This window comes from Sarcophilus harrisii, chromosome 6, assembly GCF_902635505.1.
Source record: "Sarcophilus harrisii chromosome 6, mSarHar1.11, whole genome shotgun sequence".
Classification (NCBI taxonomy): domain Eukaryota; kingdom Metazoa; phylum Chordata; class Mammalia; order Dasyuromorphia; family Dasyuridae; genus Sarcophilus; species Sarcophilus harrisii.
In genome coordinates, this window is record NC_045431.1 from 232,624,415 (window position 1) to 232,636,449 (window position 12,035).

Genomic DNA, 12,035 nt, shown 5'->3' on the forward strand with positions numbered 1-12,035 from the left:
AAACCATTCAACAAGCTTGTGAGACTCTATTCTGTTCAGCAGTATGGTTTAAGAAATGAGAGGGGCAGAGGACTAGGGCTATTATTTGGCAAGTCACAAGCTATGATAGGACAAGTGATCAAAAAAATGCGGAAAAGAGCCCAGTGAAATGTCTGAAAGGGTAAAGTGAGGGAGAAGGGACATATATAGGCAAAATACTGACCAACTACAATGAAGTAGAAAGATTAGATCGTGAAGGATGAAGCACAGGAAAAGATGGAATGATGGGAGAAGGTAACTGGATAAAAGAATTTCAGGTATTGATTATGGAATGGAGTACTTGTGGGTGACAGAAAGATGAAGGGTGTGGCCATCTTTGCATAAAGCTCAAGTTGAGGAATAGGTAATAGAGAGGGAAAAAAATGGGAATTTGGTAGATTGAAGAATTGTGGAGCATTTGAAAGAACACCGAAATTCCCATGAATGAGGGCAGGAGTGGAACGTGGGGTCATCACATTTTAATGTGTCACCAAAGAACTCAGATTCATTGATGATTCATGAAAAAGTTATAAGATGGGTGTAAGTATCAATGGCAGTTTCCCACATTAAAGGTCGATTTGTTTTCTAAAGCAGGGAGAAAAAAAGCCAGTTTTTAAGAATAAGGACATTTTAAAAGATCATGGAAATAAATGAGGAATCACTGGGGTTAGGGGTGGGATGCTGATTTTGGTACCTTCAAGAAAAGCAAGCAGACAGAAGCACAAATCTGGGGCAAGTTCAGTAAAACAAACGCTCTCCTGCTGGTGAATTGCAAACTCCTTAAGGTGTAGTAGCAAAGTGTCTCCCAGAGAGCTGTAATTTTCCACCCAGAAACTAGTAACCTCGTTTCCCGAAACAAAAGATGCGCTTCAGTCCCGGGTGACCATGACCACGGATGCCCAACCTCACACCATTGTCCAGATGGTCCGGACCCCCAACCTTCCTCGACGAAGCAGACCTCCAACGCTCGGAGCCGCCGAGGCCTGAGGAAGCACAGGAAGAGGGCTACCGAGCGCCCACCTGGGCCGGCCAAGGACACACACCTGTCCGCCCGACCTGCTCGGCCGCTTAGGCCAGAAGCGCCGAGCATCCTTACAAGCTCCCCCTCCCGAGGGCAGCGGAGGTCTCCGGGGTAGCTTTGTTAGCCCAGGGCCCGGCACGCAGCAGGGGCTCAGGAGGTGCACCCTGGATAGAAGCGGCAGGAGCCCTTCCTGGGGGCCGCGCTAAAGCAGCTGGGCTTTAACTCCCCACCTCACTCCCCCAAGGGGCAGGGCCGAGATCGGGACGGACAGCGACCCCTCCCCAGCCCGGCGCCCGCGCGTCTCCGCCTCCCGGGGGCCCGCGCCTCCCTCGGACACGGGCGGGCGCGCGCGCGGCCCCGAGCAGTCATCCCCCTCCCCCCCGCCCCGCGGCCTCCGCCCCACCCGGGCCCGGCTCCCGCCCCGGCCCGACCCGGCCGCGCCGCCTCAGCCTGAGCCTGGGCCCGGCTCGCGCGCCCGCGCGCCCGGCGCCGGGCCCGGGCCCCTTCCCCCCACTCCCCGCGCAGGAGGGACCCGGGAACGGGGGAGGCCTCCGCAGCTCGCTCGCTTGTTCGCTCGCTCGCTCACCTTCGGCGGCGCCAGAACCGACAGGGCCTTCTCTCACACCGTTTGAAACCGCTCAGGCCACCGCACCCCGCAGTGTCCTTATTGCCTATTGGCTCCCGGAGGGCCGCCCACCGAGCTCCTATTGGTCAATTTGAAAGAGCTCCCGGCACGCGCTCACCGTACTCTTAAAGGGGCCGCAGAGGCCAGTCCCTTCTCCGCTCCCCGCTCCGGGGCGTATTCGCCCGCCCACCAGCCCACCGACCGGACTCTAGGCGAAAACGTCCGGGCCCGGCCATCTCCCTCGGATGGGAAGCCCTTAGAGGACCGGGCCTGCTTTCTGCCTGTCTGGATAGTCACAGCACCCGGCGGGGCGCCGGCCTTCATAATGCTTCTGGTCTTGAATGCACGGCCCCTGCCATAAGCCGGGGATGCAGTGCGATGTCTGGGGAAGGGAAGGGGAAGAAAGAAGGAGCAGCCGGGCCGAGTGCGAGCTAAGGGGGGGGGAGGGGGGGGCAGACCAGCCTGGATTGTTCTAAGGGGGGGGGGGGCAGACCAGCCTGGATTGGGGAAGGGTCCCAGCCTGGAACGGGCTAAGGGGTGAGAGAGCAGATCAGCCTGGAATATGAGGAAGGGGAGGCGACGAGAGCCCCATCTCCTGGGAACGTCTGCAGTAGACAGACTGCTGACACGTCACTGCCTCCTCCATCAAGTCCAGTGGCTCCCTATTGTCTTCCGGCGCAAGAGGAGAGTTCTCTCTGCGCCCTGCACCCACCCACGACTGCCCCTCCTGCACTGCACGGTCAGGTCCAACAGGCTTTCTCCGCGTCCCTGCCTCTCCCAGGAGCCTCCGGGCTTCCCCGCTCACGGCTGCATCCCGCCACCGTGAGCCCCGGGGATGCCCGAGCGCTGGGCGCCCTTGGGTGCAGGGGATCTTCTCGCCACTAGTCACAATCGCCCATCAGTCTCAGATACCGTCTGACCCCGTCGGCCTCGGTGAATTCTCTGTGAACTGAGCTGGAGAAGGAAATAAACCGCCACCTTTGCCAAGAAAAACCCACATGCGGGTCAGAGCCCGGCGCGGAATGATCAGTGGGAGAGACCTCTCGGGGAGTGGCGAGGCCGCCGGGAATGTCATAGGGGGGATTGCTTTCCAATAGGAGTTAAACTAGGTGTCCCCTGAGGTCCCTTCCAGCTCTCAAATTCTGAGATTCTAGAACCTCTCTGCGCATCAATTCAGTACGATGACTCTTGGTGACCTCATTTGGGGTTTTCTTAGCAGAGATGCTGGAATGGGTGGCCATTTTTTCTCTAGCTCATTGTACAGTTGAGGAAACTGAGGCAGGGTCACAAAGGTAGGAAGTGTCTGAAATCAGATTTGAACCCAAGAAAATGAATTCCAGGCCCAGATCGCTATCCCTCATCTTTAAAATAGTTGTGATAATGTCAGCTACTGCAAGGAAAACCTCCACTCACCTTTCCATCTAACCTTTTAACTACTTTGTATGTTTCTGGCTTCCGTTATCTGTTTATCCACCCATCCACATATAATATATATTGTCTCCTCTTTAGAATATGACCTGGGTTAAGGATGGAGGGTTCAGAATGTTTGCTTTTTCTTTATGTCTCCACTGCCTAACACACTACTTACTACATTGCATATGCTTACTATAGATTAATTAGTTGATTTATAATACATGTAAAAAGCTTTGCAAGCCTTAAAGAGTCATATAAAAATGAATTAAAACAGCACAATATATTTTATATGTAAGAGCCTTCAAAAAGATTTGCCATCTTGCCATGTTTTTATCAGCCTCCCCTCTGCTTCAGATATCTGTCATTTCATAAGTTCTGGGTATTATTTTCAATTTTGATTAAAATGCTAATTTTTTTCAAGAACTTGGTGAACATCGGGTAGATGCTGTATTATCCGCTGTCCATTTTTCTTCCTGAAACAGCATGATGGGACACAAGTTGACTGCCTCTAGTCATGATCTATCTGATGCCAGCTGACCCATTTTGATGTAAGTTGGCAAAGTGAACACAAGGAAGCTTTATACTCCAAAGAAATCCCTACCAGTTTCCCAAGCAAGCATGAAGTGTGTGGTTTGGACATTTCCTTCTCTCCTCTTATTCAATAAATGAAAACTCAGCTTGGATTTCTGATTCAATGATTTCTGCTTTCAGCTCTCAACCCACAAGACTAAGGCAACTGAGTCTGAAGGACCTTAAGTCAAACTCTGTTTCAGACACTCAAATCTGTGATCTCTTGGGCCTACCATTTAACCTTTCTCTGCCTCAGTTTCCTAATCTGTAAAATGGAAAAAATAATGGCACCTTCTTCACACAGTTGTTAGGCGGATCAAATGGGATCATGTATGTAAAATGCTTTGTGAATCGAGAAGCACTACAAAAATTCTATTACTATTATAGAAGAGCATATCTCCAGTGGAGTGGTCTAGAGATCCATGAGTTGAAATTTAATTCCAATGCCCTAGATTTCCCGTTTTCCTTCCCTGGGCATTGGAGGAAAAGGCATCCATGGGCCTTGGTAACCATGACAGAGTGAGTAGAAAAGAAGTTAGAAAGAACAGTTGGATCACTGGATTTGGAGATTTGTGTTTGAATCCCTACTCCAACATTCATTGTGATGTGGGGGAAGAGGAAGTGGAAAAAATGTTGGAAAGAAGGTTAGTTTTGAGTCCCAGGACCCATGTACATTAAGCAGACATTTAACTTCTCTGGCCTTTTGTCTCTTCGTGTTTAAGAAGAGATTGGATTAGCCTATCCCCTAGACTCTTCAAGGTCTAGAGCTGGGACTGCAGAAGCCTGGGGCCTTTTGCCTTGCAGGACATCAGCTGACCTTAGAGATAATTTAGGATCTCTTTATTTTGTGGATAGAAAAATCATAAGCCAGAGAAGAGCATGCCTTAGGTCATACCATGATTGGCGTAGAATTATGATACCCAACATTTACATGGTGCTCTATGGTTTGCAAAGCACTTTAGGAATATGAACTCTTGATCCTCAAGGCCCCAGAAGCAGATGCTATTAGTACCCTCATTTTGTTATCTGTCCTTAGTTCTGGAAAAGATATCAGGAGTACAATGACTTGCAAATGAATTTAAATGAGGGAGGGCAATGCAAAGTCACTAGTCTCATTTTCTCCTCTATAGTGATCTAGATCCAATGGCAAGGCATAAATCAGGAGTAGAGATGGCCCCTTGGCCTTTTTAAATTAAAGTCGTTCCCAGGTCTCAAAAGTTTGAGGCAATATCCATTCAGTAATTAAGACTTGATAAGAAATGTGGCTCAAAATGGCTTCTTTCACCCAATCAAAAAATTTTTTACATACATATATAAGTAAATCTGGGAGAGGATTTTGTGCCAGAACAAAAACAATTGCTATTTACACTCACTCCGAGCCATCAAAACCCAAACAATGACCAAGTGAAGCTTGGACTGGGATGTATTGTTGGCCATCAGTGAAAGCCAGAGTGATGGAGTGGGGGGAGGGGGTGGTTAAAGCATGGTCAAGTAGCTCCACAGCTAAGTGACTTTCTTAGGGTTACACATAAGGGAAGATTTGAACTCGGGTCTTTATGAATCCTGATTCCCAGACTTAGGCTTCTAGCCCCGCCTCAGACTTACCAACATGCTACTTTCTGGAAGTCTTCCAGAGACCATCCATGTTCCACTTTGACCTGAAACTCAAGCTCCCCCCCTGAGCCCATGGGCTTCTGATGACTGGTAAAACATTCATCATATGAAGGCTGAACCCAGACCCATCACTACAGGGGCAATTTTCTGCCACCCTCTTTATCCCTGTCCATACGCTCCCTTCTCTATGGCCTGGACTCAAGTCCCATAACTGGAAAGGAGAAGTCAATCAGCTACCACAGAAGGGGAAAAGTCTCTTCCCTGGCCACTACTCCCCCATACAGGATGACTTCTATTTGAACACAAGCTTCTTGAGGGTGAGGGCTATGTTTGCTTTTCTTTATATCCTCAGTGCCTGGCACATAGTAAACCCTTAATAAATGACTTTTCCTTCTTGATCTCATTCAGAGATATTAGCCCATGGTCACATCTGAGGCAGGATTCACCCTGGTCTTTTTGAGGCCATATGCATCCCAGTCCCATGAGGCTCCGCTTTGAAGTGGAATCTTAGCCCCAAAGGCCCCTTTTTCCTTTTGTTCATTCCCACACCCAAGAGTTCTTTAAAAAGTTCCCCAAAGCAAGGATCTGCCCTGGGGTGGGGAAGGGGAAAGGGGGAAGAGAAAGGTTGTGGGAGCATCAGTCATGACTCCAAGGCAGGCAAGGTGATTAAGAAAAGCTAAATTTATATTAAATTATCATAAATTCCTAAAATACTGAACATAGTGGTTAAATAACTCCAGAAAGTCCAATCTCTCCAGTGAGTAACGTTAAAACCATTACACATGAGCGCAGGAGAATTGCTTCCATTAGCTTAGGACAAAGAGATTTTTTGCTTTTTACATAGTAAATCAGTGCTCAAATAGATAATTCATCAAATATGTTCTCTCTACATTCTGCACAGACCAAGTGCAATGAGATCTTTCTCTTTTCCTGGGACCTGTTTCCTCATTCCCCTTCCCCCCAAACAATCAAAAGTTTCCTTCCTCTCAGAACTGGAAACCTTATTCTTTCACTGTTAAGGATGACATGGGTGAGCAATCCAGCGCCTTTGTGGCACCTTATTCCGCTCCCACTTCCCACACTCAAAGGACTTCCAGTCCTGGCCATGCAGTCTGACTGGCCTATTCTTGAAACAAGCCAGGGGAGGGGGGGCAGTGAGGGAATATGTAGCTACCCTAGGCCAATGTAGAATTAGCCCAACCTGGTCCCTGTGTTCTCAACAGTTGAGTAGTGGGGAGCCAAAGTCAGACAAGGTGGAGGCCACGGGAATTATTCAAGTTGGGAAACTGCCAGCTCCTCTATGACGCTTCTCTCCAAAGACAGATAAAGAACTCCCTTCCTTGGCTGGGCTGCAGGACCACTAGGGATGTCCTATGTGCTCCAGGGCAGAAGGCAGGAGCATCCCTTCCCTCCTATCCAGCCCCTTCCAAACTCGGCTACTAAACAACGTTCTAGGCCGAAGACATCAGAACACTTGACTATCGTTTGCTAGGACCTCACATGCTGGCTCCTGGTCCTGTCCTTCCTAATGCTGTCCCACCTTTTGGATACCTGGTCCCAACTGAGCCGGCCATAGTCTGCCACTTCTCCAAAGAGTGGGGCAGGTCCCAGAGCCAAAAGGGTGATGAGGGCAGCCATCCCTATTACCCAGCCCTTTATTTAAAAACTTGCCCTTTCCAATGGCCCTCTTCCCACAAAGCCATGCCATGTGACTAGAGCTGACAGAAGTGAGAGGTGTTGAGTAGTGGTGCCATGTACCTGCCAGCATCCCGCCCCTTGGGCACTAGATTGAGGCTCAATGCCTCCTGGGAGAACAGGTACCTCCCAGGGGTGGCCAGGCTGGCAGCTAAATTAATTCACTCCAACATGAAAAGCTGTGATGAGATAAGGTCCTTCACTATCATCCCATCAGCTCCAGGCTTAAATCATGGTGTTTAGAGACAAGTTCAAAGATTCAACTTCCTCAGCACTTTCCTGCAAGCTCCACTCTAGCTGATCCACCTTTCCAGTCAGGGAGACTTCTGGTTATCTCCTGAAATGTTCATTTGGAGAAGGCCAGAGGATACTGTTAAAGGACAGGACGGAGATCCAGTTGGTTCTTCTCAATGGACACCGCAGGGTCAAAGTACCCAAGTCATCCCAGGGACCTGACAGACTGCCCCAAGACCCACTTCCTCTGGAGAAGGTTCTGACAAGTAATGGAACCAGGAAGGGGTTGGTTAGCAGGGAATTTATGACAGGCACCCATAGGACCATGAAGGCAGATGGAAAAGTCCTGGTAAAAAAGAGAGGTTGTGGGAGACTTGGAAACCTTTCATCTCAGAGCTGGAAGGCTCCCAAGAGCCCCTCCAGTCCAGCCCCTACTTAATAATCTAATCCCTCTACATCCTGTGGCCATTTGGCCATTGTTCAAAGACCTCCAATAAAGGGGAGGTCACTCGAGGCAGAACCAGCGATAGCATCAAAACTGAAATTGCAAGTATCACTACTGACTGACTTCTAGGGACCTAATCGATGACTTCTAGGGACCTACTGATACCATCCGTTGCCAGCAATGGATATGTCCAAATTTCCGTATTTCCAAAAGACTGGGGGTCTGGCGGGATGCCCATACCAGCTGGGCCAAATCTGCCGTCTCCTCACCCCTCACCCATTTCTATCTCGCCATTCTGGTCCTTAGTGTCTCCTTCCACCCACTCCTCCCTCCTTACTCCAGCTACTGGCTGGGCAGCCAAGTGTCCACCAAGGAACAACTCTATCGGCACTGATGGGCTAGCCGGGGTCTCTGATGATGAGCTCGGGGTGTTAAGGGAAGGGAGTGGGCTGGACATTTGCACTGAAGAACGAGTTAAACCAGGCCCGACTGCAGAGAGCTGTGGTAGGGGTCAGTCTCTCTGCTCCCAGGACCGAGTGAGAGAGGGCAGGAGCGGCGACCAAGTCTGGATCTCAGTGGTCCGGGCGAAGCATCATTTCTGGTGCAGAGGCGAGTGTGGACAATGGCGAGAACAGCTCCAGGGGGGAAGTCTGGGGACAGGGACAGGGAGGGCCGGAGGGGACGGGGCCTCTCGTTTAAGTGAGCACTAGGGCTGGGAGGGAGGAGGACTGGGGGGAGGAGGGGAATCTAGGCACTTAGACCCGGCTCTCAGTGGAGAGCTTGCGTTCATGTTTCCAGCCCGTGTCGGGCAGTGAGCCGCGCCGCTCGGGGGTGGCCGTAGCGGTGTGGACGCTACTGCACTCTGATAGCTCCTCCTGGAGAAGTTGTTCCGTTTCTGTGTCGTCCAAGGAGCCGGAGCTGGCCTGGATGGACACCGTGTCCGTCTTCATGCACACGTGGTCCCGGAGGAGGAGACCCCCCCTCGAGCCTCGTAACTGCTTTAGGTCATCCCACTCGGCATCGTCGCCACCGCCGGACAGGAGGCAAATCCCCTCTACGATCTTGATCTTCTCCTTGGTGTAGGTGTGCTCCGGCCCAGTCTAGGGGGAAGGGAGAGAGCAACAAGGTCAGTTCTCTGGCCGGGGCCCGGCTGAGGGGGAAAGAGCACTTGGAGAAGTTGGGAAAGAAAAGGGTGAACTCCAATTCATCACACACGTGGAGAAGGGCATTCAAATGCCCAGCAGTCAGCCGAGGGGACAAGAGAAAGCTCATGTTGCTGATTCCCCCCTTCTAGGCCTGGTTCTGGCCCAAAGCCCCTGGGGGACCTGGGCCAGAGAGCCTAGGTTGTTCTATGGTGTCACTGCATTCAGAACTGGAAAGCTCCTGAGACACAAATGAGAAAACTGAGACCTGAAGGGATGATGGGATCTGGCCTTTATACAGCTGGTGAAGGGTTGAGATTCCCACCCAGGACTACTGACTATGAATCCAGTACTTTCTAATTCATATCAGACTACAGCTTCCTCCTTCATAAAGGGAAAGGGTTGGTCTAAGTGAGAGCTTGAACATTCTGTGTTCTAAGGCCCCCAGCCCCAACTCTGACATTCCCTGTTCTAAGGTCCCTCCCAGCTCTGACATTCCATGTTCTAAGATCCTTCCCAGGATTCCCATTCTATGTTCTACTACACTTTCCATTCCAGACATTCTATGCTGGAAGATCCTGCTGAGCTCTAAGATGTTGTTAGTTTATGATAATACCCCAAATATAAGTGATTACCTTGGCTTTTGGCTAACAGGTGATAGACTGGCAATGAGATTTTCAAGTGCAGTAGCCAATGTTTCTTTATTAATAATAAATGATTCATCTTCTATTAAAGCCTGAAAGTGCCTCTACCCATAAAGGGTAAGACCTGGCACTCGGCCTGCGGGTAGCTGACTACTGCCTGGAACAGTGGGAAGGATGCTGGAGGGGAGCCAGATTTCAGGGTTCAGGTCTAGCTGAGTCACTTCACCTCAATCTCTTCAATCAAACAATGAGGACAAAGAGAGTATCCTAAGCCTTCTCCAGGCCTTCTTAATTCTAGGGTCCTCTCTCCCTTCATTATTTCCTGTTTTTCCTACATGTAGCTTGTGGACACACCTTGGTTTGCTCATTGTTTCCCCCTTAATTGGAAGCTCCCTGGGGCCAGGAATTGCTTTTTGCCTTTCCCCCCCTGTAATATTCTCTTTAAAATGTAATATTCTCTGTTGAGGTTTTCTTGGGGTCTCTGAGAGCAGCCTTCGTTTCAGTTCAGTAATCACTACAAGTGCAGCCAGGGGTTAAAATCCAAATCCTTTACTGTCTCCTTCAAAGTCTTATCTCCTTCACTTGGGGCTCGGCTAGTTTTCTGGAGGCCTATCTTTCTCCTTGGTTCCGAGAGCTTGAGCTCCTGCCTGCCTTCTCCGACTTCGGAATCTCCCAGAATCCAAAGGTTTGTACTTCAGCCTACAACCACCACAAAGGTGGATGATAGAATGAATCTGTCTCGGCCCCCAAGAGCTTCTAGTGCACTTGTCTCTGGCCCTGAGAGCGTCTCCCTTATATGCCCCATACTGAGTACAAACTAATCATTCTATCACTAGGAAACCATTATTTGTTGTAGGATTAAATCAATGCTAAACTAGATTTAACCATTGTCTCCTCAATTCCACTTAGTACCTTGTTTCAAGTTCCAGTCCATAACATCTTGAAGGATCAGATCAATCATACTGAACCTTGCTAAACTAGATAACCATTGTCTCTATCAATTCCACTGACTTAGGACCTTCTGAGAATCCTTTGTTTCAGGTTCAGAATTCTGGCCCATAACACCGCCCAATTTCTAACACTTTAGCACAGTGGCCGGCACATAGAGTAGATATTTATTGGCTATTGATAAATATTTCTCTCTTTCTCCTTGCCTCCCAGGGCTGCTGTGAAGAGGAGCCGTACAAATATGAGCTATTATTAAAATCATCCCAGAAATGCCAGAGACTGATCATGGAAAGAAAAGCTAAAACATCATGTACAAGGGAGTCCATCTAGGCCCAATCTTACACAGGCGAGGAAACCAAGGTCCACAGAGTAGAAGTCACACGGAAGGTAAATTTCAGAGCAAGAATTCAAGAAGCCATGCAGGGGTTAGTAGCCCAGGGGCTGCTGGGGGGATTACCCATGAAACATTCGGAGATCAGAACAGGCTTTCTTCACTTTTTTGTACACTGGAGTCCCCTGCAATCTGAGGATTGCTCAAACTAATGTTTTTAAATACATAAAATAAAATTCATGGCATTACAAAGGAAACCAAGGATGTCAGAATAAAGACATGATCTTTTTCCTTTCCAGGTTCATCTCTATTTATATATTTCTATCTTAGCAGCAAATTGATGTATGTCCATATATGGGCATAGATCTATATCTATATCTACATATTAATATTCCTTTTTTCTCCCTTTCTTTTATAACAAAGAATAATGATAATAATGATAGCTAATATTACATATTATTATTCCTTTCCCCCTTCTCCTTATAACAGAGTAATGATAATAATGATAGCTAACATTATATATTAATATTCCTTTTTTTCTCCCTTTCCCTTATAACAAAGAATAATGATAATAATGCTAGCTAACATTACATAGCTTTTTTTTTCTCCCTTCTCATTATAACAAAGAATAATGATAACTAACGTTTACACAGTATTTTACTTGGGAAGCCTTGTTTTCTCATTTCAGTCTCACATCAAATCTCTCCAGTTAAGAACCTGTGATCTAGGGAAGACACATACAGGGAGATTTTTTTGTGGACAACATCTGGAGAATCCAGCTTGATTGATGGGTTGCGATTCCAATCAGGGAAGGGACTACCCCTGTTATTATTATTGCGGAAGTATTATTATTGCGACCCACAGACTTTGCCTGAATTATGATCGAGCTGGTCCTAGATGTTCCTCCCCGTATTTCTTTGTATTTGGCCCTGAAAGCCCAGATTCCCTTCCAAGCATCCGGGAACTGCTCAAGATCTAGACCTAAAGGTTCCGCAGATGGGAGAAGTCTCACTCCCCATTCTGGGGGGACGGGAAAAAATCTGTAGCTACTAACGAGGGGCACAGCAACTGCTCTCCAAAGAAAGTAGGCCGAGGTCTGGGCTGTGCCCCCCTGACTGCATTTCCTCCTAGCCATGGAGAAGCAGCTGCTCTATTTCAAGAACAAGCACTTTGGTGTGACACTTCCCCAACTTGGCAGACACACACACACACACACACACACACACACACACACAACAAGCCAAAATTAGTATGCAGCCCAGGCCCAAGGTCCTGGCGCCTTCATCCCAGAACCACACTGAGCGAGTTAGGAGGGAGCCAGGGACTGAATGCCCC

The 12,035-nt window shown here is 48.7% G+C and overlaps 2 protein-coding genes across 6 annotated transcripts in view; both read right to left on the reverse strand.

Moving 5' to 3' along the window:
- The window catches only part of CKAP5 (cytoskeleton associated protein 5), an 84,893-nt gene extending 83,172 nt beyond the window's left edge, over positions 1-1,721 (reverse strand). For 4 of the 5 annotated variants that reach the window (XM_031942604.1, XM_031942608.1, XM_031942606.1 and 1 more), the window contains exon 1: positions 1,626-1,708. The gene's annotated coding sequence lies outside the window, so the exon portion shown is untranslated. Of the gene's footprint in view, positions 1-1,625 lie in introns of all 5 variants that reach the window. The other variant, XM_031942605.1, reaches the window with a different exon arrangement.
- Positions 1,722-5,924: 4,203 nt separating this feature from the next.
- Positions 5,925-12,035, reverse strand: part of LRP4 (LDL receptor related protein 4) — a 64,428-nt gene continuing 58,317 nt past the window's right edge. Inside the window, exon 38 of the mRNA XM_031943806.1 lies at positions 5,925-8,735. Within this exon, the coding sequence (XP_031799666.1) occupies positions 8,391-8,735 (345 nt within the window). The 3' untranslated portion in view covers positions 5,925-8,390. The remainder of the gene's footprint in view (positions 8,736-12,035) is intronic.